Source organism: Pieris rapae, chromosome 15, assembly GCF_905147795.1.
Source record: "Pieris rapae chromosome 15, ilPieRapa1.1, whole genome shotgun sequence".
Taxonomy (NCBI): Eukaryota; Metazoa; Arthropoda; class Insecta; order Lepidoptera; family Pieridae; genus Pieris; species Pieris rapae.
This window is the reverse complement of record NC_059523.1, coordinates 2,231,917-2,255,150: the sequence shown is the minus strand read 5'-3', so window position 1 is coordinate 2,255,150 and position 23,234 is coordinate 2,231,917. Positions and strand designations below refer to the sequence as shown.

Sequence of the window (23,234 nt, the reverse complement as noted above, 5' to 3'; positions counted from 1 at the left end):
AGTTTTTATTAATAAAGGTTTTACGCAATATGTTGTCGTGTTTATAATGTAATACAATATGGGACATGAAAGCATTAAAATACCAATGAAAAACATATATACGAGAAGTTTATTTTATTTTATATAAAATTAAAAAAAATGAGGCTTAAGCTTTAATAGTTTACGGCACAATTTGATTTCATAGTTTTTCGAAGACATTTTAACCAGAGAACTAAAATAAATGAAAACTATACATTATTAACACAGTTTATACCTCTCTAATCCACCATAAAAAACTAAAATTTACATTTATACATTTGTTTTGCATTATACAAACATCCTATACAAGACGATACTATTCTATAAATGTGGGTGTCACCTCACTGGTTCCATATGAGAAGACAGAAGAAATCCGTGTGCTGAGCCAGTACAGCATCAGACCCCAAAATAGACACCTCACTATTATATCTACGCACCACATGCTGCAAAATATATTAATAATGTTAATGAGTTTGTACTTAAATGATGTTTTCATTTGATTTAATGGCTTTATTAAGCGGAGTTTAGGATACACCAATTAATGTGTGCGTTTCGTAATGTCTAAGATACAATACACAAGACTTAGCCCGTACATCAAAAATCTATTAGATTCTAACATAAGGTAGTCAAAGTTCAATATTATACATTTTGACGCATTTTTGATAAAATTCTCGGCCCATTTAACGCGCTGTAACGTTTTTCTGTACCCAATAGTAAAACGTTGCCATTTATGTGCTGTTAAGTATCAGAAAGTCGAAAATAATATTAACAATAACGCATAATTCTATCCCCACCCCGCATCGTAACGTTTTAACCCCCCCCCCCTCACAAATTCGTTACGTAATACTTAATGGTACCTAAGTGATAAGGACAGTACATACATAGTCATATGTCTCCTCGCTGCGGGTAGTGTATCATCGGATTCTTTCAATATAAACACGCGAGCAGCTCTGATGCAGTCTTCAAAATATTTTGATATGTCGAGACCTAAAAGAATATTAGCAATTAAATCAAGACGCAGAGATATCTGTACATTTTTTTGCTTCTCGACGTTTCTTGTGGACTAGATTTGTTTTTCTGATAGACTTCAATTAAACAAATATAAATTAAAATCGAAATGGATTAAAAAAAAATCAATGTCATCAATATCTTTCTCGATGCAATTCAGGCCATTTTTGACCCCTCTAAAACTTGTTGTGAATAAAATTAGAAGCCTGTATTTCAGTCCCTGCTTAAGGGACCTTTTGTATTAACACAATGCTTAAACAATTGATATAAGTAATAGCTGGAAACCAAAATGCTTTATGGCGTCTTTTGATTAAGAAATATGTATGTTTATTATTATTTTTATTTTAATATCATTTTTCGGATCCAAGTGGTCGGAATACAGCACATTCAGTGCGCGAATACTCACATCCGAGAGATAGGGATAGCAATTGTTTAAAAATATCAACGGAACGCTCGCACGGATCCGAGTGGACGGCACCGCTACTATGACCCCGCTCCACTCGGATCCGAGAAAAGAGCACTTAATGTGTTAGGTAATTAAATAATTAACAAAGCTAACAACATTATATACTGACTGTAACAATATATAATTTTTTCTGCCATATATTTACACTGAACTTGTGTTGTTATGCGATGTATTTATTTAAAACCTATAATAAATTTGAATATTGATAACAGTAGAGGTGGATAGGTTAGGAGGCGTCCATAAATTACGTGAGGTGTTTTTTTTAATTTTCTGCACCTCCCTCCCCCCCTGGTGAGATGTCGTGAGATTTTATTCAACCCCCTCCCCCATCCCCCAATCTCACGTGAGATTTTTCAAAATGTGAGTTGCGTTGGATTGTTGTTATAAAAAAACAAATTTGCATCGTGCTTATATTTACGACTAGTGATTTTAATCGTATTACGATTACGCTTAAGATTAAATCTTAAGCATGTACAATCTGGATGAAATGGACCAAAATAGTATTATGTTTTTTTGTTTCAATCAGAAAAAAAATTGCGTGATATTTGCCGAGACCCCCCCTTAAACAACTCACGTAATTTATGGACGCCCCCTTAGTAAATAACGTTATAATTAGACAGAAGGTCCCTAAGTTATGAGACAAATTTTTGTTGCAAGTTATGTATTTGATGACATTAAATATTGTGTTAGACTAGATTTGCATTGCGTTCCATCCGGTCGTTTACATGAACTATTCATTACATTTAGAATTTAAAAAAAAACTGTGACTCACCAACAGCGTCCACCTTATAGTCTCGTCTCTCTCTTATGTTGAGTCTCTGTCGCACAGTCTGAGCGATGTCAGATTTGAAATCCCATTGATTGTTTGTGTAATACTCGAAAACGTCAAAACCCTTACTTATGCGTTTGTGTACACGCATTAATCTGAAATGTTAAAAAAAACTCAAATTTCTGTATTTATTAACTACGTCACATTACAATTTCATAAGTAACATAAATTATAAGGAATGCAACGGACCTTACCTCATCGCTGAACAGACAACCTTAAAAAGTAAAACTAAATGCTAAGTGCAAGAATTGCCTCGGTTAATTAACAAAAATATAATTAAAAGTAACTATGAACCAGCTTCGGGCCTCTGGGAAACGGCGGATTAGTGCATCGGCTTAGAAGGGCGAGATTTGCCGCAGTTTGATAGTTTGCGAGTTACCGAGGAAAAAACTAATAATTGGATTTGCATTCCCTAATTGCCAATAAAATATTTAAATCTTATTAAAGGCAAGAGTATAAATGGGGATTTTGGATATTAAATAAAACTTCAAATCTTATAATAATAATAAACAATATAGTTAAGAGGTGTTTATCTAGTAGACTTATAAAATACCTTAAAGACGCAGGCAATCGTATGGAATAGCGGAGCATATTACCTAACTTTATAGATCCTTGCCGAAAAAGAGAACTGTGATATAGAATTCTCAACATACATCTATCAGAGGTGTATTTATAGACACGTGAACAACCATCTGACACATGTCAATAATTTAGGTGTCACAATTAGTGTGTTCAATGCCCTTGACTTGTGAACTGGTAGTAAATATAAATTTACAAGTAATTTAATTTTTTTGACGTTCATAATTGACTTGTTTACCCATATGAATAAAGATATTTTGATTTTGAATTGATTTTGAATGTTTCCCTTCATCAAACGAACGTGTGAGTATAGTTAAAAGTCGAGCAAATAGTCGGCAATATTACCCGTATCGAATTAATGTAGGTTAAATAATTCTAAAAATAATCAATTTTCTTTGAAATGTTTCGTATTACATACGCACGTGCTCGTGCCTTCACGCTTCAGTTGAAGTGAATATGACCAATTTGGTAACTTTCGAACTACGATTTCAAAGTAAAAATGTACTTATTAAAACAAAAGAGCATCAAAGCATTCTGTAACTTTCGGAAACTTGTTCTAGCAGTCAAATTTCATTCTGCATATAAAAATAAATCAGTGGCAGTACAACCTCTTTAGATCCTGGCCTCAGATTTCTAAATGTGTTTCATGATCATTTTTAAATTTAATAGGCAAGTAGGTGATCAGCCTCCAGTGCCTGACATACGTCGTCAACTTTTTGGGTGTAAGACATGTCAGTTTCCTCACAATGTTTTTCTTCACCGTTCGAGCAAATGTTAAATACATAGAAAGAAAGTCCATTGGTGCACTGCCGGGGATCGAACCTACGACCCTAGGTATGAGAGTCGCACGCTGAAGCCACTAGGCCAACACTGCTCTCATTCTATATATAAGCCATAATTTAAAGGTACTTACACTGGTTTGTATCCGAGACAGAAGAGTAAGGTGTCGACGAGTAGCGCGGGCAGCCAGTGGAAGAAGAACGCGCAGATGTTATGGTATAAGCGGGAGTGCTTCATTGAACCACCGGGATACCTAAAATTTTTTTTTTTATAGAACCGGGGGCAAACGGGCAGGAGGCTCACATGATGTTAAGTGATACCGCCGCCCATGGACACTCTCAATGCCAGAGGGCTCGCGAGTGCGTTGCCGACCTTTTAAGAATTGGTACGCTCGTTTCTTGAAGGACCCTAAGTCGAATTGGTTCGGAAATACTTTGCCAACCAAAAGCCATAGGAATTAACATGGATAAATGTGCCGACGCGCCTGGTAGACAGTTTAGAGATAGCTAATATAATAAGAAATGCCAAATGATTGTGGGCTTTGTATGACCTTGGTCAACAAAATCTCCACTCCAATAAGCATTGTGTGGCTTAATTTTCTTTTTATTGGCAGTCAAACGAACATACGGGATAGTAAAAAGCTAAAAACATCACTATCACAGTCCATTTTGTTAATTTGCGCATTGCCGGCCGTATTATTGCGTCCATTTTACCAAATGCAATTTCGCAAAGTTTCGTAAAACGTAAAGTTTCAGTTTTACAATCGTTATTTATGTATTATTGTTAATTGACATTTATTTTCTTATTTATCACAATTAAAACCTTTTTAGCACTATGACTTCTTCTATCTGTCCTGTGATTTTGTCTATGGTGTATATTATTAGTACATAAAAGACTCACCAAACAACACCATTAAGCGGCACTCTGTTCATGATAATGTCTCGTCCAGCGTCAATCATCTCTGTCCATGTCACCTTGATCTCCGCTGATGATGTGAAATTTATCACATTCGACTTTTTATCACTGTAAAAAGAGTATGAGCTGGTTAGTTTAACAAGACTGCTATGGTTACATTAATACAAACCACATTGGTTTTCTAATCTAACATAATGTGATATATTATATTATTTTGTAAAATAATTCTCAGTATCTTCATCTCACTGTTAATTAAATAAAAACGCAGTATTACTAGCACAGCCTATTTCTCTTAACAAAGTATTAATTAATCACAGAACTATATCACATGCCTTTTATACTTCTTAATTTTTAATGTTTAGACCTTACCCATATGACAAATAGTTCCAAGCCATTATCATAATACCATTGATGAATACGTCCACGGGTAAATAGTCAGCATAGCTGTTGCCTTTACAATACATGGTCCGGATCACACCTTTACCCGCACCTGAAATACGAATTTAGTTAATTTTATTACACCTTTTTATCTTTTTTTGCATATATTCGTATTAAAACTTTATCTTTAATGCGTCTTCCGTAAGTCCGTTAAACAGGCTGTATATAAATAAATATATCATCAATAAATCTTACTCAAGCTGTTTTAGATAAATTGTCTTATATAGAAGTCACGCATTCTAAAGAAAAATATGTTGATTAATAAATTTGTCAGTCATTCAGTTTTTATGAATTGGAGGATTTTTTTTACTCTTCTCCCATCGTATCCAGGGACTTTTTCTATCTCACAATTTTTTTTCAAAAAAACAAGAAATATATTTCACTGCGTCCAATATACACTATTTCACAAATGTTACGCGTCGGGAAATACGCCACGGCTACATCGGTAATATTTTTATTAACAATATACATGGGCGAGCCGGGGCGCAATTTCCCGCGAGACCCGCTCTTTCGGTCTTGTTTGCCGCCTTTATATATTTAATATTTTTTTTCGCAGAACCGTTTCAGGCACGGTCTGTGCTTTATTAACATATCTTGAAGGCCGTTACGGCCTCCAGTCATCTGCATTTGTAAAAGATGTACACGTATTTATTTGTATGCTATATAGTAAAATGCTACAGATATAGTACAAAAGTTTTAGTAACGGCTGACAATCGAAAAACAAAGAAATTATAGTAGTTCAGCATGTGTCAGATTCCTAGCAAGAAAAATGGAATCGTATTTGCTTCTGAGTCATACATAATTCTTTATAATACTACGAAGAATGCAATGATTTTCATAAGTATTTTTTTTTTCAAAGATAGCCAGTATCATAGCACTCGGAGTAAATACTTTTTTGATAAAAAAATAATCACCACATTAGGTGTGAATCTTCACACAGACTAAACTCACTTCCGGCGACGTTTGTCATTATAAAAAGATGTTATCTGAGCAGCAATTCTGTGTATCTAACAGCGATCTTAATATTGAGTTTTTGTACTCATAATAAGAGAAATCAGCGCTACGGATATTGACAGATCGATCGTAATTCCACACAAAACAGGACTTACCAATAAGCAGTCCGGTAGGTCCATTTATATTATCAGTCCATCCAGGCACAGGCTCTTGCCAGATCGGGATAACTGCAAGTTTTGACATAAATTTTAAATATTTTTTACCAAATATGCTATAGATTTTTATACAGTTTACAAAATGGAGTTTATAGTAATGTCTAAACACAAACTTTACTAAAATTTTCTGTTCAACAGGATGTCGAATAAATTTACAACGTAATTATCTGCGATATTGTTCAGTTGATGAGGTGAGGAAAAAAATTCATAAAAAATATTAAATTGCAAGTTAAGCCAATTAGTGGAATGGTACAACTACCAATTGGCTAACATAATAATAGAATACCAACGATACCAAATCAAATGATTATTATTTTGATTGTACTCGTAAGTTTATAATATAATGGGTGTCTCTACTTTTTTATTCCGCTAGTGAGCTATCGTTCCGCACTGTGGTAGACTGGTGCTAAGTTAAGTTTTTTTTTTATAGAACCGGGGGCAAACGGGCAGGAGGCTCATCTGATGTTAAGTGATACCGCCGCCCATGGACACTCTCAATGCCAGAGGGCTCGCGAGTGCGTTGCCGACCTTTTAAGAATTGGTACGCTCTTTTCTTGAAGGACCCCAAGTCGAATTGGTAGTAAAGTTGTATGTAAAGTTTTTAATTACCTATAGAAGGCCGCAGTATGATAAGTGGAATATCCTTCATGGCTTCCACTGCTAAGGCTTCTCCTAAAGCCTTTGTGAAAGCGTAAGAGTTTGGCAACTTGCTGAGTAACCTATAATGAATAAATAAATGGATAGAACATGAAATAACACATTTGTTCTTCATAGATTATGTATTAATTAATCTTCTTGAATTATTTATTGTATATTTTTATTCTGTTTATATAAACATGTATTGATAATTATTTGGATAGAAATAGATCTACTAATAATAAACATAATAAATTAAAATTTTAATTTTTACTATTTAGTGATTATAAAAATCATTAATTTGTTTGTATTCAATTATTCATAGACATACTAGCGGATCCGACAGACGTTGTCCTGTCTACACGTCTTTAATTTCAAAATTTCAATTTTTAATAAGCCATTTTGATGAAAATTATTATTCAAATGTTATGACAATAACTAACGATCCAGCTCATGGTCACACACGATATAACACAATGATAACAAAACTTTTTTTAAATTTCGGGACAGACTAAAATTAAAATTCGAATATTATTTAAAATTTGACACTGCGATGGTAGCGCCGTCTGTCGGATCCAATGTAAAACATTCCAAAATCAACAACAACTAATAAATTGAAAATTAATTAAAAAAACATTGTCCAGCGGACAAAATTGTGAATCTAAACCATTCCCAGATCCCCTTGAACACACACAAAAAATTTCGTCTAAATCGGTCCAGTCGTTTAGGAGGAGTTCAGTCACATACACACGCACACAAGAAATATATATATTAAGATGAACTACGGAAGAGTTGACCCATAATTTAGGGATGTCGCAATAAACTTAAGATTGATTCTCTCTCTCTCTCTCTCTTGGACGTTCTGTGTCTCTCTTACAGTCAATCTACATACTTTAATAAAGCCTTACTTTGGAGTTATAGCAGCAATGGTCTCCTCATCCATCCACTGGACAGCTTCAATGACCTTATGAGGGTCAGCTGGTGGTGGGTAAGGACGCTCCTCCAGCAATTTCTCATGCAGGTGGCAATATGCAGTCGATATGTGGAAGTGCAGCTGAAATATTGGCGTTTTGAAGGCAAATACTTTAAAAACCTATGGCACTACAAGGGAACAAATTCGATCATTATATCAGGTCACTTACTTTTAAGTTTTTGCATTGTCTTGCCAACTCCAATACAAGTTTTGTACCGCGAACGTTCAATAGCACTGCTTTTTTCAATTCTTCGTCGAATCTACAATAATTTCACGTATAGTTAGTATTAAAGTATTATATTAGTTAAGTATTACATTCCGATCTATTAATAAAAAGAGCTTGACTTGGCAAAACTAGCCCTAATTATAACTTAAAATGAATAATAATAAAATTTAAATAAAATACAATAAAAAATATAATATAAATTAAAAGAAATACATTGAGTCTAATCTAATTCAATTCAATTATATTATAGCGCTAAGAACGAGTTTTGCTCATAAAACAATACGTTGCCAATGGAAAATTAGTTTTTCATTGCGCCTTTATACCCCCATCTGACATACCTGACAGTAGCAGCAGCATGCACTATCATATCCACTTCATTTATAAGCATCTGTCTGTCTTCTTCACTGATAGCTAGGTCTGGTTCGCTCACATCACCACATACAAGCGCCATTTTGTCGAGCAGAGGTTCTACGCCGCCTTTGAGGTTTCTTACCTTCTCGAAGAGCTGTAAATTATAATAATGCCTTTATATATATAATTCTAGATTCACAAATCAGCCCGGCAGATGGTGCTGCAGCCGGTGTCTCGTACATATATCTATATAGCGAATAAACAGCTGGTATATATAAATATCTTCATCTTATTATCATTTGACGATCCGAAGTAGTAGAGGCCTGATGACCTGTAACACAGGTGCACAACCTTTAGTAGGCATCAGTCTCACATTAATAATAACAATTACTCCAAAGAAGAATGACAATTATTTAGATACATTACTGTAACATATCATGTGTGAAGTTTTGTAAGTTTTTGTGAGAAATAAATAAATATTATTATTATTATATTATCTTCTGTGCAAGTGTTCGTAATTAAACTCCTAAACGGCAAGACGGATTTCGTTGAAATTTTTGTGATTTACATTATTAGATTTTTATTCGTCACACTTGTGATCAAGACAATGTCCGTCGGATGCGTTAGTTTACTATATAATTGTAGATGTTTAAAATATTTTCTTATTTTGGATTATCTGAGAAATATCTTAATGAGCTCCAGGTAGCCGTATGGCATACGCCTTGGCGGTTAGCATACTCTAACATTGAAGTCTTATTTTAGTTCATTGTATCCTATGTTTTGTGGCACGCGGTATTTTTAAGAAGTTTTTAAAATTAAAATTAAATGAACCCGTAAAACCTCATATATTTATATATTAAGTAATCGTCACATCTGAACGTTGTTTAGGGCTGGTTTTTGTGTGTAGAACTAGCTGCCCAATGAATCATTATCTGAATCAATCGACTTAGGGTCCTAAAAGAAAAGAGCGTACAAATTCTTAAAAGCCCGGCAACGCACTCTCAAGCCCTTTGGCATTGAGTGTTCATAAGCGGAATCACTTAACACCCGTTTTGCATGTTCTATAATAAAATTCTATTTAGTAATAGAACACGTATAGATACGTAGTAAATAAGCGTGCAATATGGATATAAGGTTACAGTTGTGTTTGTACGTGCAATAGCCAAGAGGTGTGACGAAAGGATATGTCGCAAAGTTACATACATGACTTGTACTTAGACTAGGGCTAAGTGAATATGATGTTATGTAACTATTGACTACTTATATAAAATAATTTTTATTAGAGATCCGTTCTTAACGTAATGAGCGCACGTTTCACAAGGAAGTATTTTTATGTAATAAAATCAATTGTTGACTTAATATGACACTTCTTCACGCGTTTTTTTTTATTACTTTTTCAACTCAACTCAAGATGTCATGTCGAACATGGTGTAATGGTTGCAGGTTGGTTAATTGAAAAAACTTGGCGATTTAAAAGTGCGGTGGAGAATTTATTGCCAGTTTTTCCCTTCCGTTTTGCGTCCTTGATTTGAGAACTGGCAGTAAATGTAAAATAAGAAGAATTCAATGTAAATTTTGACGTTCATAAGTGTACATTATGTTACCTACATGAATATTTTTTTTTTAATTGATTTGATTTTAATGTAATTCGAATATATATGTTATGCAATCGTGAGGCTTTTCTAATATTAACAAAACTAGATGGTGTAAAATCGTTTTAATTGCAACGAAAAATGCTACAAATAGATGTGGTTTTTATGATAAAGCAACTTGTTGTCTAAAAGAGATCGCTTATTAGCAATAAGGTAACGTAATCCATTTGTTATTTTACATTTTTTTAAATGTCTAAAGCCTTATTAATATCGCCAAAATGTTTCATGTTCCATAGAATATACATGGTTTTGGACGTGCGATCTCATTGTATAGGTTAAATAATAGTGATTAAAATTAAACTTACGGCATCTGCAAATAGTTCTTCAAGACGCTGCTTTGGGGTTTTTCCTTTCTTCGGGCGGATGAGAAGAATTATCTTACGGATATCCGGGCATTTTCTGGAAAGATTAACAAAATAAACAACAATGAATTTAAGTTTGGTGATAATATTTATTATTTAATTGATTCATAAATATTATTTACAAACTATATTCTACAACTATTAAATAATAATAGGAAATTTTCAAAATGTCATATGTTTGTGATCTTTTATTTTATAAAGCAACATGCAACTTTTTATGTATAATTGTATATATATAACTTTTAATGCATTAAGTGATTATCGCATTAAGATATAACCAAAAATGCGTCTTAAACGAGTTTATGCATTTATAAGCTCATAAAATTTTATAAATACGTACCGTAGTAATTTCTCAACAAGCACCTTCCCCATGAAGCCAGTACCACCAGTGATGAAGACTGTCAAGTTCGCGAATGTTTCCGCCAGCCGATCTGGGAGACAGTCCACCTCATTCGCCGATAAACCTTCAGACGACATTGCTCTGCAAAGAAATAGGGTATCTTAAATTGTATTAATTAATTATTCACAAAAATAGATACACCATCATTACAGTACTAAGCCAATACGATAATTTCCACTAAAATTAAATAACACGTGTTTCAAAAGAAAGTTTACATTTAGTTTCAGAGCGTTATATGAAAATGTTAGACGACTTATTGGTGCCTGAACTTCTAAACTTTTCTGGCTATTATCAAAGAACATGAATACAGCAGGACGAAGCAACGACACACAATATGTCTCTGCCACGTTAGTGAAATTTTCTCAGGCAAATTTATCTCTAGTAGAGGTGACATAAACTGGCCAACACGCAGTCCTGTTTTAACATATGATTTTTTCTTATAGGGTTATTTTAAATCTGACGCCAATAAGCCGACCTCCCTGGCGCAATGATCAAAGTATTTAAGTTGTAAAGGTAAGATTTTATTTGAACTCACAAGAGTTACTTTATATGTTTGTGTGAGTAGTATTTATTATGTTGTATTAACAATAATCAGATTGGAATATTTCTCTCTCTTTCTTGCTTCCACTCAATGTGATGAAGTCTCCTTGAAGCGCTTAATATATATAATTATCGTGGTGAGCCTTGAACCTCTCATTTCGACTCCATCTGTTACCTGGCAGAGGCCTTACACTTTGCGAGGCCCTTTGTCCTTTGTGAAAAGAATTCATTTTTTCATATTTGAGCAGAAATGCTAAAGTGATTCAAATAAATAAAATTTGAGTTTTAAAATATTTTACGTTGAAAGGTTTACAAAATTAACAAGTATGTTTAATTTTGAAACTGATGTTTGCGGCTTGCTAAGACTACCTCTAATTAAAGCAATCTAATGAAAAACCTACGTTATTCTCGATTGAATTAATAGCAAATCGGCTGAAAGCCGATCTCGTGTCATCGAGTTTCTCAGATATGTATTAATAAGGTTTGCGCGCGAGGCCCCTGCTGAGGAAACCCTGGGCTATTTCCCTGTTCGCCACCCCCAAGGCCACCCCCAAGGCCACCCCCAAGGCCACCCCCAAGGCCACCCCCAAGGCCACCCCCAAGGCCACCCCCAAGGCCACCGCTGATCTTTTATCTATTGATTCAGGCATCCCGTACTTATTTAAGGGTTTATATATTTACAACTTTTCTGTTAGGGTAAGGCTTAGAAATGCGTAGGGTTGTCAAGTTCTTAGTTCACACCTCCTCATACATTTAGTTATCTAGTGAAGCAGCTGCTGCCCCTAATACATATAAATTTTATACACATCTCACAGTCCACTGGCTGGTTAACTGTAGCTGTGTACATATGTTATGTGTACATATATAATACAAGACGAATCAGTTCGAAGTAGAAAAACTACCTTACATAATACTGACTATATATTAGTTTGTTTTTCGCATTACAAGAAAATAACCAGTTAGTATCTTCCTTATGAGGGGAAAGAGTTATATACATGAAATGCTAGACGATATAAGTATTCTATTCACGATATTCACGTATGACCTTGCTGTCTGTCTGTCTGTAATCATCAAACATCTGTACAAATTTTTAATTGAAACGGACTATAAAAACCCACATTACTCAAGATCAATTAGATTCAACAAAAAAGAGCGTACCAATTCTTAAAAGACCGGCAACGCACTCGCGAGCCGTCTGTCATTGAGAGTGTCCATGGGCGGCGGTATCACTTAACATCAGGTGAGCGTCCTGCCCGCTTGCCCCCTGTTGTATAAAAACATATGTAGGCACTTATATAAAATATATTATTAAATACAATGCCTTCCTCGGGAATATACAACTGGTTTAAAAATTCAGTAAATCAATTATAAATTTTAAGTAATTAAGTTTGTTATGGAAGAGCTGGGAACCCTAAAACAGGTATTTAAAAGGGTTTCCAAATCTTACACTTTGAAAAGAATATGTACTTAAAATGAATGAAGACTTTATTATTATTATTATCAAAAAAAACTTTTAACTGATTTAAGACATTAAAATAACTAATTATTATTGTAGAAGTTCTAATATAGATTGTAATTAACGATTGGAAGCTGATTAAACCGACGTATTGTAATACTTCCGTCGATTACCTACCTACTTTACTTCTTATTATAAAGTTTTGTAATTTATATCAACAAAACAATATAATAAGTTTTTACTACTTTAAACTAACGTATAAATAAATTCAGCCATAGTCAAATAGTTTGTGTAATTGTATATTTATTTATGTCAAAACCAATCTTAATAATGTTTTTTAAATAAAAATAAATCAGTGGAGCTACAACATTTTTAGGACTGAGCCTCAGATATCTGTATCTGATTCATGATCATTTTAATAAGCAATGAGGTGATTACCCTCCTGGTCCTGACGCACGCCGTCGTTTTGGGTCTAAGGTCAGTTTCCTCAGGATGTTTTCCTTCACCGTTCGAGCGTATGTTAAATGCGCATATAAAAAGAAAGTCCATTGCATAGCCGGGAATCGAAAGACCTCAGGGTAAAGAGTAGCACTCGTCCAATAATATTTTTATAAGCTTATATTTATGTAACAGGAATCCTCACCTGATGATACCCAATATAATACCAGAAGGCTCCCGAGTGCGTTTATTTATTTATTTATTTAGTACTCCTACAGCTAACATAAATTATATATAATTAGAAACAAATACACTGAGAATATAGCCAAAGATGGAATACATACATTTTACAACAAAAAGATTTATAAAAGGGAACAAACAAACAAAAAAAAACAACACAAACAAAAAAACTCAGCTTGTCAGCTTTAAAGCCTTTTGTTTTTTCTTTTATTTATCTTATGATGAGATGTCTTTTGTTTATGCCGCCAATTCGGCGGGAATCGAATCACCGAGAGTTAATAAGAGTTACTACACATATGACAGGTAGAAAAATGTCGTAATGCGACCTTTGATGAAAACTCATTGTAAATTACGCATACATTACAAATTTGTGATTTGACAACTTTGCGCAATGGCGGTGTAAGTAGGACAGTACAATTACTATGAATGTCTGTGGTCTTTGATATCTTCGTGCTTAATTTAACGTTAATTAAGCCAGCTGAAGTCGCGACTTTGTTGCGTTATTAACACGCCATAACTTTTATTTATACACCCGGATAACGAGATCTGGAACCTCTGGGCAACAGAGGAATGCAGTAATTAAAATAAATATTTTTTTTCAGTTGAGTCTTTCAATCAATAACTTATTACGCGTTTTTAGTATTAAATAACAATATGATATCATGTGTGTACAAAGGTAAATGGTAGTGAAAAAAGTTATTTAATTGCATAAACGCAGCTTGAACGAGATAAAACTCGTAACAATTTTACAAAGTTATATCACACAATAATTACATTTATAATATGACATTGACATTGCACGGCCCTGACACAATGAATTAAATGTTAAGATTAATTACCATAAGTACCGGAACTTTAATATTTAATTAAATTATTTTGTAACGTTGTATTTTTATTTATAATTTGAGATATTGGAAGAGTCAATGTTGGACTGTTTTCGTACAATTAAAACAAAATCTTAAGTCCTAATGGAGTCAAGAAATATGTAAGATAAACGAACTTGTTCTGTACCTTACAAGCAAAAACCACATAAATACACTATGTATATAATCTATGGAATACTATCCAACATGCTAATGCCATAAGTATTTCGCTGGCTATCGAACCCGCAGCAGTGTTGGACTGGTGGCTTCAGCGTGCGACTCTCATCCTTGAAGTCATAGGGTCGAGCCCCGACTGTGCACCAATGGACTTTATTTCTGTGCGCATTTAACATTCGCTAGAACGGTGAAGGAAAACATCGTGTGGAAACGGACATGTTTTAGACCCAAAAAGTCGACGACGTGTACTTGCCTATAGATTGAAAAATTATCATAATTCAGAAATCTGAGGCCCTGACTAAAGAGGTTTAAGCAAGACTGATTTTTTTAATCGAATCCACCCATATCATTACATTACACCTTATAACCTCTTACTAGTGCTTACAAAAGGAACGCCGGTTCAGCGATTAATGCCTACCGGCCCGAAATAAATGATTAAATTCGTTACTGAGACACGAGTTAACATTTTGCATTCACCATTAAACCAACAATCACTATTTGCAGTAGGTCTCTTGTACTTAAAATATGACTCCGTTATAAGCCTCATTTATTTAATTGTTTAGCGTAAAATTGCATTAAACTCGTAAAGCCATGCATTGCGTGTAGATCGATTTAGCATTGTAATTGTTGCAACATGCAGTTGTTGCAATATTTCACGAAATATCGCTTGCGGAGAATGTCTTGTTCTAATAGTAAAACCTTAATGCGTTAAGGAAGGTTTGAGAAATAGGAATATAGCAATGTTTGTGGTAGTTTTTTATAAAACTACCAATTCCTTTAAGACATACTTATCAGATCATTATTGATGACGTAAGATACAAATCACCGTATAAATAAAGAAAGATTGTCATAAATACGAATAATTATTAAAAGTCTTGATCTATTATTTATAGTTATAATTTTATGTTGTTTCTCAACGTTACATGTCAAAAAAATTTCATGAGAATCTATATAGAAATTTATATAATTAGTTTTAAATGCATAACAAAGTAAAATTAAAGTAATTAGATTTTGTTAAATACTATTTAACACCTGTAATGTCTGCCTGCCTGTAATGGGATAGCACGGCTGGATGTTTTAAATTTAAATCATTTTAATAATATATAAATATACTAATGATTAAAAACATTTTGAACCCGATCCGTTTCGAGTTTGTGTTACCAACAAACAAATATATAAACATTGCAGTTTCCATAGATAATTTCCTAGAGCCATTAAAAAAGACGTATCTCTTACGTAAGTCTATTATCAAAAAAAAGTAAAAATCAAGTAATGTCAACTTACGGTTAAGTATTACAAGGTTAAGTAGCCATTATATAAGTGTACATTACCTATGATTGTACTTTTCTAAATTCCGTTTCGCAAGTTTAAGAGATAATACTGTGTACATTACTGTTTAGTTTGTTACAGTTTCTATAGACGTAGCAATGAGCAAGTTTCAAGCGTGTTATAGTCAACACTAAGATCATACTTTCAAACCCCAGCCTTGCAGTACAGACGCAGAAGACTTATGTAGTTGTCTATCAGAAAATATATAAAAAAGAATCAATGAACGGAAAGAGAGAGAGAGAGATTCGGGAAGTTTGTTCGAACCCTTTATATCCATGTGAAAAATTAATTCATTCACACGAAGAAATAACCTATGTTATGATAATTGTTCAAATAAAAATATCGTAAATGTTACTTCGGTTTTCCAAATCATTAAAGTTTACTCTCGTGAAAATTTAATATTTTCCTACATCTACTTGCGATCAAGTTTTTAATTACTACCTAAGAACGGAACCCATAATTCTGTCTGGGTTATCAATAAAGCCAATGATGAATCGCTTATTTGAGGGATGAGTGATGAAGCTGTAAGCGTGTCATTCTCAACCATACAGTCATACCTTCAATCCTCAAAGTATGCCGTAAAAGTGCAGAATATTACGTACATCTATAAAAATACTAGAAAAGGATACTTTATGAGACTGAGAACCAATACAATATTGCAGTATCTTAATACTGTTTCTAATACCTTTTACGATATTTATCGTGTACAGGGATTTGAAGGCCCTTCGGGGTTGAGTGACACCAACATCTTTGTTTGTACATGTTTTAGAAGGCTCTGTACCATGAGCATAGTGCTCATAGACATAGCTCGGTTCATTATTAATTGAATTCTAGTCATTGCAACACTATCTTTGCTGTGTCGTTCTTACGCATTAATTACAATATACGAAAAAAATGTATGTTTCCTTTGATATCAATAAATGATTTTAAACGCTTTGTAACAGGTTCAGTGTGAGGTGTTAGTACATATGTAGAGAGAATTGTTTACCATATAATTGATGAATTTAATGTGATATTTGCTACAGCGGCAAAATAATTCACAATAACGTAAGAAAATATGTTTCTTGGAAATGATGGTATAATGGTTGGCATTTGACGGGACCACAAAAAATATATATTGTATCAACACACGAAAAAAGAAATTAAAGAAACATCTTACAACCAATATGTGTCCTCGATAATTTATATTCAATAAGTTTACAAATGTAAATATTACAATAAAGATATTAAACTATACAGCAAAAGAACCTAAGAGACTAACAGAATGCCTTTCCTGTAATCGGATAGGCGATCCGAAAAGAGTATGTAGGTCGAGTCAAAGTAAAATGAATGAAGATTCTACCTAATTATTTATTCTACTGGTAGTTCGTTTTATTAGCTAACGCACATTGAATGTAATTTAAAATTAGAATAACTTAACCCTAGTCATTTCCGGTCATGTAATGTATTTGACACAAAGATTGCGTTATGACGTACGAGCATTTCTGAGAAGACGAGACAAAACAATACGTATTGTTATTGTATGACATTAATGACTTGCATCACAGGGCAAGGTGTAACAAAGACAATATGAATTATTATATAAAGAGATTTCGTAATAAATTAAATAAAAGCGGTGTAAGACAAGCGCGCGAATCTCCAGACAGGAACAAACGAGACGTTGTTCGAACCTAGCCCTTTCTAACAATGGCGAAAAGCACCTAAGTTATTATATGTATAATTGTTATATTATAATTGTTTAAATAAAAATATCGTAAATATGACATCGGTTTTCATATTGATCAAAGTTTGCTCTCATAAAAATTTAACATTTTTCAACCCAAGGAAGAAAGAAACCCATAATCCTCTCTGGGTTATCAACGAAGCCAGTGTTGAAATACTTATTTGAGGAACTGGGGATCTCTAAGTTGTATTCTTAACCCTGCAGTCGTACCTTCTAATCCCGACCTTAAAATATACTGTTTAGACGCAGAAGATTTATATACATATCTTTAAAGATACCAGAATAAAATACATTGTGAGACTCAGAATCCATACAAGATTGCAGTGGCTTATTATTATTTAGTCCATTTTACGAAATTTACCGTGCATAGCCCGGATTCGAAGGCATAACCTTGGTTGAGGTTCCTTTATTGTGCGACAAGAATAAATTAATTATTTAAAAATAACATTACAGGTAGTTGGTAAATTTACTTAATAGCTCACTTTATTTATTCCAACTACGTTACATAATTCATGATAATTATATTTTTACTTAATCTACGATATGTTTTTGCACTGGTAATACTATGTTAGTAATGAAAAATTTAACAAAATCTCGAATAGTTACAAAATGTTAACATTAAAAAATACACGTATAATAACGCTATAATAATAAACGTTGATAAAATTTAATAAATAAATCACACTAATTAAACAATCTTAATATGATAAATATACGAAAATACGACGACGAAATACGACGAAAATACTTTACTTTAGGTATGTTACATAGGTATTATCATTAGCAAGGAAATAATAGTTTCGGCTTTAACACAGTTTACGTAATTTGACAAAACGATTGTATGATTACACGAAATACTTTGTTCATTAAAATAGTTACATTGATGTTATGAAATCTACTTGTAACTTAATGTTCCAAGGCCGAATCTATTATAGAGCAGAATTTGTACCATCCCTCGTTGTCTTTTTTGTTTGATAAGTGAAAGTGCAACCTCTGGTGCGTTTTATATACAAGATATATTATAAGCGCTGCTTTTGGAAGCGAGACATTTACATCATTAGTATTCTGTTTTTTTTGACGTGACAACGTCTTATAATTTGATGGAACTGGCTGCACACACGTTTTAAACAATTATTCTTATATTTCTTATTCAAAGCAAAAATAGTACTAGGTAAAGAAATGTTGCATGTTAGATGCTATCGCACGCGTTGAAGTCTTTTCCAAAGATAGATAAATAATTTATCCTTCTGCTTTAGCATGACACTGTAGAAAATATTAATAATTGAGGAATATAGGTAAGCATGATTCTATTTTGTCTAATTACCTTAGTAGCTATACGTACTTAAAAAAATAATCGCAATATAATTTCCTGCGCAAAACTAGAAGATGCTGGGCCAATTTTGAACATTTATTCCTTTAACTAGGAGGAATTTTATAAAGAGATCGTAAAATAGAAAAAACAATGATATCTTAACAGTTTTTATTACGAAAAAGAGAGGAGTCTCTCTAGGAAAAAAAATCCCATTTGTTGATATGTACCTAATTAAAAGGTAGGTTAAGTAAAAAAACATATTAAGCTGAAACTAAGTTCGCGGGGCTAAAATAAAATAAATATTATTTTATATTTCTATAGAGCGAAAGCAGGGTTGGGTTTTCCTTACGCTATTAGATATAAATTGTTAGATATAGGCTCGGTAATCTTTAAGTAAACTATATTGTTTTCACAGTAGTTCATTTTATAAAGTAACATTCATAAACAATTCAAGTTAAAGAATACTTAAAAACAAGTAATTCATTGACCTAATAATTACTTACACAGAATTCTAAGTTATTTCAATACTAAATAAATAAAATATTTGCCCTTGTTTGAATGTTAAAACTCATTTGAAATACTAATTTATTGGGAGTTTAGTTGCGTACAATTAATTGTAATCTTTAATAGAATGAATTACACAATGTAAATTTAGGTAATTATTTATATCAATCCAATTATTTATTTCGCTTTTTAAAATTTAAGATGTTTTGTTCTTAATTCTAAACACAGAGCAATTTTACTCCGTTCGCACACACATTTTTTAAAATAACATATTTTTTCAAATAAATTGCTTAAAATTTTTCAGTATACAAGAGATAAAATCCCATACATATGACAGTTTAGTAAATACTTGTGTATTTTAAATAAAAATACACTTAAAAAAATTGTTGAATAAGATACGGCTTCTAATATGGACTTGACAAACAGATAATGTCGGTCACGTTTTCAAACAAGATTTAGGTAATACGACGATGTAAATGCTTCATCTGATAAAAATAGTTGCATATATAAAGGCGGCAAATAAAACAGAAAGAGCGGGTCTCGCGGGGAATTGCGCCCCGGCTCGCCCATGAATATTGTTAATAAAAATATTACCGATGTAGTCGGGGCGTAATTCCCGACGTGTTAAATAATATCAGTGAAATATAAAGTCCCTGGACACTATGGCAGGGGAGTAGAGTGAAAATTATTTAAAAAAAAAAATGCTTCATCTGTGTAAGTACCGTAGACCTACCCATTTCAACAAAACAACATCAACCTTTGGCCTGTTAAATATTTGAAAGACTACCTCATCTGTAACCCATATATGTATCGCGTTAACCAAGGACAATATTAGAAAAGCCTGAGTTATGCAGAGTGAGAAAAGTCATCCTTGGTTTGAACTTTAAACCAATGGAAATCTGGCAGCAGTAAATAGCTTGAGAAAACCAGCAGCAGAGAATGCAAGTTCCGGCGTGTCAGGCACAGAAAAATGATCACCTACTTGCCTTACCAAAAAACAAATGATCGCGAAACAGAACTCTTAGGTAAAACCTTAAAAGTTTGTTGCGCCATTGCTTTTTGCGAGTTTCACTTACAACTATGAGTTTTCATACAAGTTTTTACAATTACGTAAGCATTTTTAAATTCTAGTAATGTTAACTTAATACGCATTTAAAATTAGTCCTGGCTGTTCAGTTATATTTATAGATAATTTAGCATTCTAATGGTGAAAGAATTTAAGAGTTTCAATTTAAGAAACACAAAAATACAAATTATAAGTCTGATTATCAAGTCTTTTATATTTGTTAACGAATAATATGTTTGTATGTTATATACATTACCGAATTGACTGAGACGTGTAAGTAATACAAATCATAATAATGAGAAACCATATACGTTGAACTATTGAATAATGGCATGTTGAATAAATACTACAGAAAAATATTCGTCGGCATCTGCCGATATTTCATTTTTTATATATCCATATAAAAAATAAAATAAAATACGTTTATTTTGGAACATAAGATCATCATGGTATCACTTATTCCACGTCTTTAAATTCGAGCCTGTTGGCATCCCTAATAATCCATCCATAAAAATTAATCATAAAAATTGTAACTTTATAGATAATGCTAGATTGTTTAAAGTAAGTTATAAGTATAAAATTTGTAAAAATATATTTAATTAGTACTGATTTTGCTTGATATGTATTGTAAAATTACAAAATGTAATACATATCATATATTATAATTTAATGTTTACGATATATAAAATAAAAATTAATCAGAAAATATGTTCCTAAGCGCAAAGTCAAAGACGGTTGTCTAACTTGAGTTTTTTTTTTAATTTACTTCTGGATCTCTGACAAAGGTGTCCAGAGAAAAAATATGATCATAAAAACCATTTTTTTATGATCATATTAAGGCGAATCGATGTTCTATAATATCGATAATATTATTTTTAATGTTTTTAATTTAAATTTAATTTATTTTATTGCATAGAATATTGCACTGTAATTACTGTTCATTTAATTAATATTTTAGTAATCTCATATATCACGCAAAACTGTCTAAAAACATCGTAAAAGAATTCTGTTGCAAATACGTAAATATATTTTTTAAATTTAAAAAATACTCACGAAGATTTTGAAAATCTAAAATTGGAAAAATCACAACACAAAACACGTTTAAATGGGTTAACAGAAAATATTGAACTGCGATCTTAGCTATGCGAATTGCAATGAAGTTTTGCAATGTACTTTGTGTCACTAGCTCACGGACCTCACTGTGTATTTGTGGCGCAAGATAGACACTTTTCTGTGATCGTTTAACAACTCAGTATTTCACACTAACGAAACAACTGTTGGATGTACTTACTGCTGTCCGCAATATTGCTTGACATAGATCTCCCGAAATTCATGTGTGTTCATTATAATCGCAAATTCGAACCAATAACGTTATAGCTAAACAAATCTTGTCGTATACCTTTTAAAATACATATATACTTATTTCCTATAAAAAGCCATTCCTTCTTATTTGACTTAATGTCGTATGGGCAATAGGCATAGTGTCCACAGTGAATCTCCATGGCGTTCGCTCCTGACCCCGTTTGCATCTTAGGGGCATTTTGGTGATTTGTACAATTTTGACTTGTATATATATATTTTCCTTTTTATTATTTCCTTCAATATTATAAATACAAAAACACCATAATACCACTAAGGTATTAAAGTTGCTGCCTGAAGGGCTATACTACAAAACAAATTATTTTTAATTCTTTACAAACTAAAAAGTTTAGACAAAAAAATACAATAATGAAACGAAAACATTAAACAAACAGAGAGATATAAAATATATCTTTAATCTTTTATTGTAAATGTAAATGCTGTCGATTTATTAGTATTAAGTATTTAGGATTCACATCAATAATTACTCATACGTTTTAGTAGATAAAATTGACAAGCTATAACGGAGTGTCCAAAAAAGCATAGCTGGGAATAGCTTGGGACATCATCTGACCCAGATATCGTTGCATAGACACTATAGAAAGATAGTGCGAGATTCAAGTAACCGATTGGCAGTAGCGCAAGATTGTCGATGGTGGCGTTTTTTGTCTTGGAGGCCATGACTAACTGTGGGTTGCGCCATCGGTGTTATTCTGTTTTAAGGAACATGGTGTAAGCACATTAGTGCCATTGTATTTATATATTTCTTATTTTAGAATTATATAATAGTAATAGTAGTAGTAGATTTCAGGTTTCTTTATACCAAAATAGAGACTAGAGCAAGAATAATACTACAGACATTCGTGAACTGTAAAAAAACGTATATGCTCCTATGTACACCGTTAGAAGTGGCGTAATAAAATTTTTTTTTATATATTGCCTTATTCTACGTTTGTAGAAATAACTACACAAACAATAGAAAAAAGTATTTAATACATTATAAGTTTTATTGTTACGCATTATCAGGTTCAATAAAGTTTATTTAAATTATTATTAAAGAAAATAAAAAGAAAAATATTATAATTAAAGAAATTGGCGTTTTTTATTTTAAAATGTTGACTACGCTAACTTCAAGGTGTCGATTTATTGCGACGGTGTGCACGCGCGTCGTAAAAATTTACATTTTTTCTCTAACGCACCAAAACAAGTATATAACTTCAAAAATAGATGACTTCAAGGATGAGAGCAGCAGAGAGCAGAGCAGCAGAGCAGCGCAGCAGCAGAGCGATTTTAATCCGTAAATCTAAAACTATATCTTAAATTTTTTTGATATAATTACAGTCGGTCGGAGTACAAATTACAGAAAAGACCAGATAAAATAAACTGCACCTATAATAAAAACCAGAGCAAATTATAGAAACTTAA

General features: G+C 32.7%; 1 protein-coding gene across 1 annotated transcript; it reads right to left on the bottom strand.

Moving 5' to 3' along the window:
• Positions 1-137: 137 nt before the first annotated feature.
• Positions 138-21,654, bottom strand: LOC110999066 (putative fatty acyl-CoA reductase CG5065). The gene is made up of 14 exons (XM_022267995.2): positions 21,504-21,654; positions 10,743-10,883; positions 10,346-10,439; positions 8,376-8,542; positions 7,981-8,071; positions 7,747-7,892; positions 6,812-6,921; positions 6,143-6,214; positions 4,965-5,085; positions 4,581-4,703; positions 3,814-3,933; positions 2,265-2,416; positions 900-1,005; positions 138-461 (listed from the first exon to the last, which is right to left on the bottom strand). Exons 2-14 carry the CDS (start codon positions 10,877-10,879, stop codon positions 335-337), a joined length of 1,566 nt encoding a protein of 521 aa, XP_022123687.2. The 5' UTR covers positions 10,880-10,883; positions 21,504-21,654; the 3' UTR covers positions 138-334.
• Between the last annotated feature and the right edge of the window lie 1,580 nt (positions 21,655-23,234).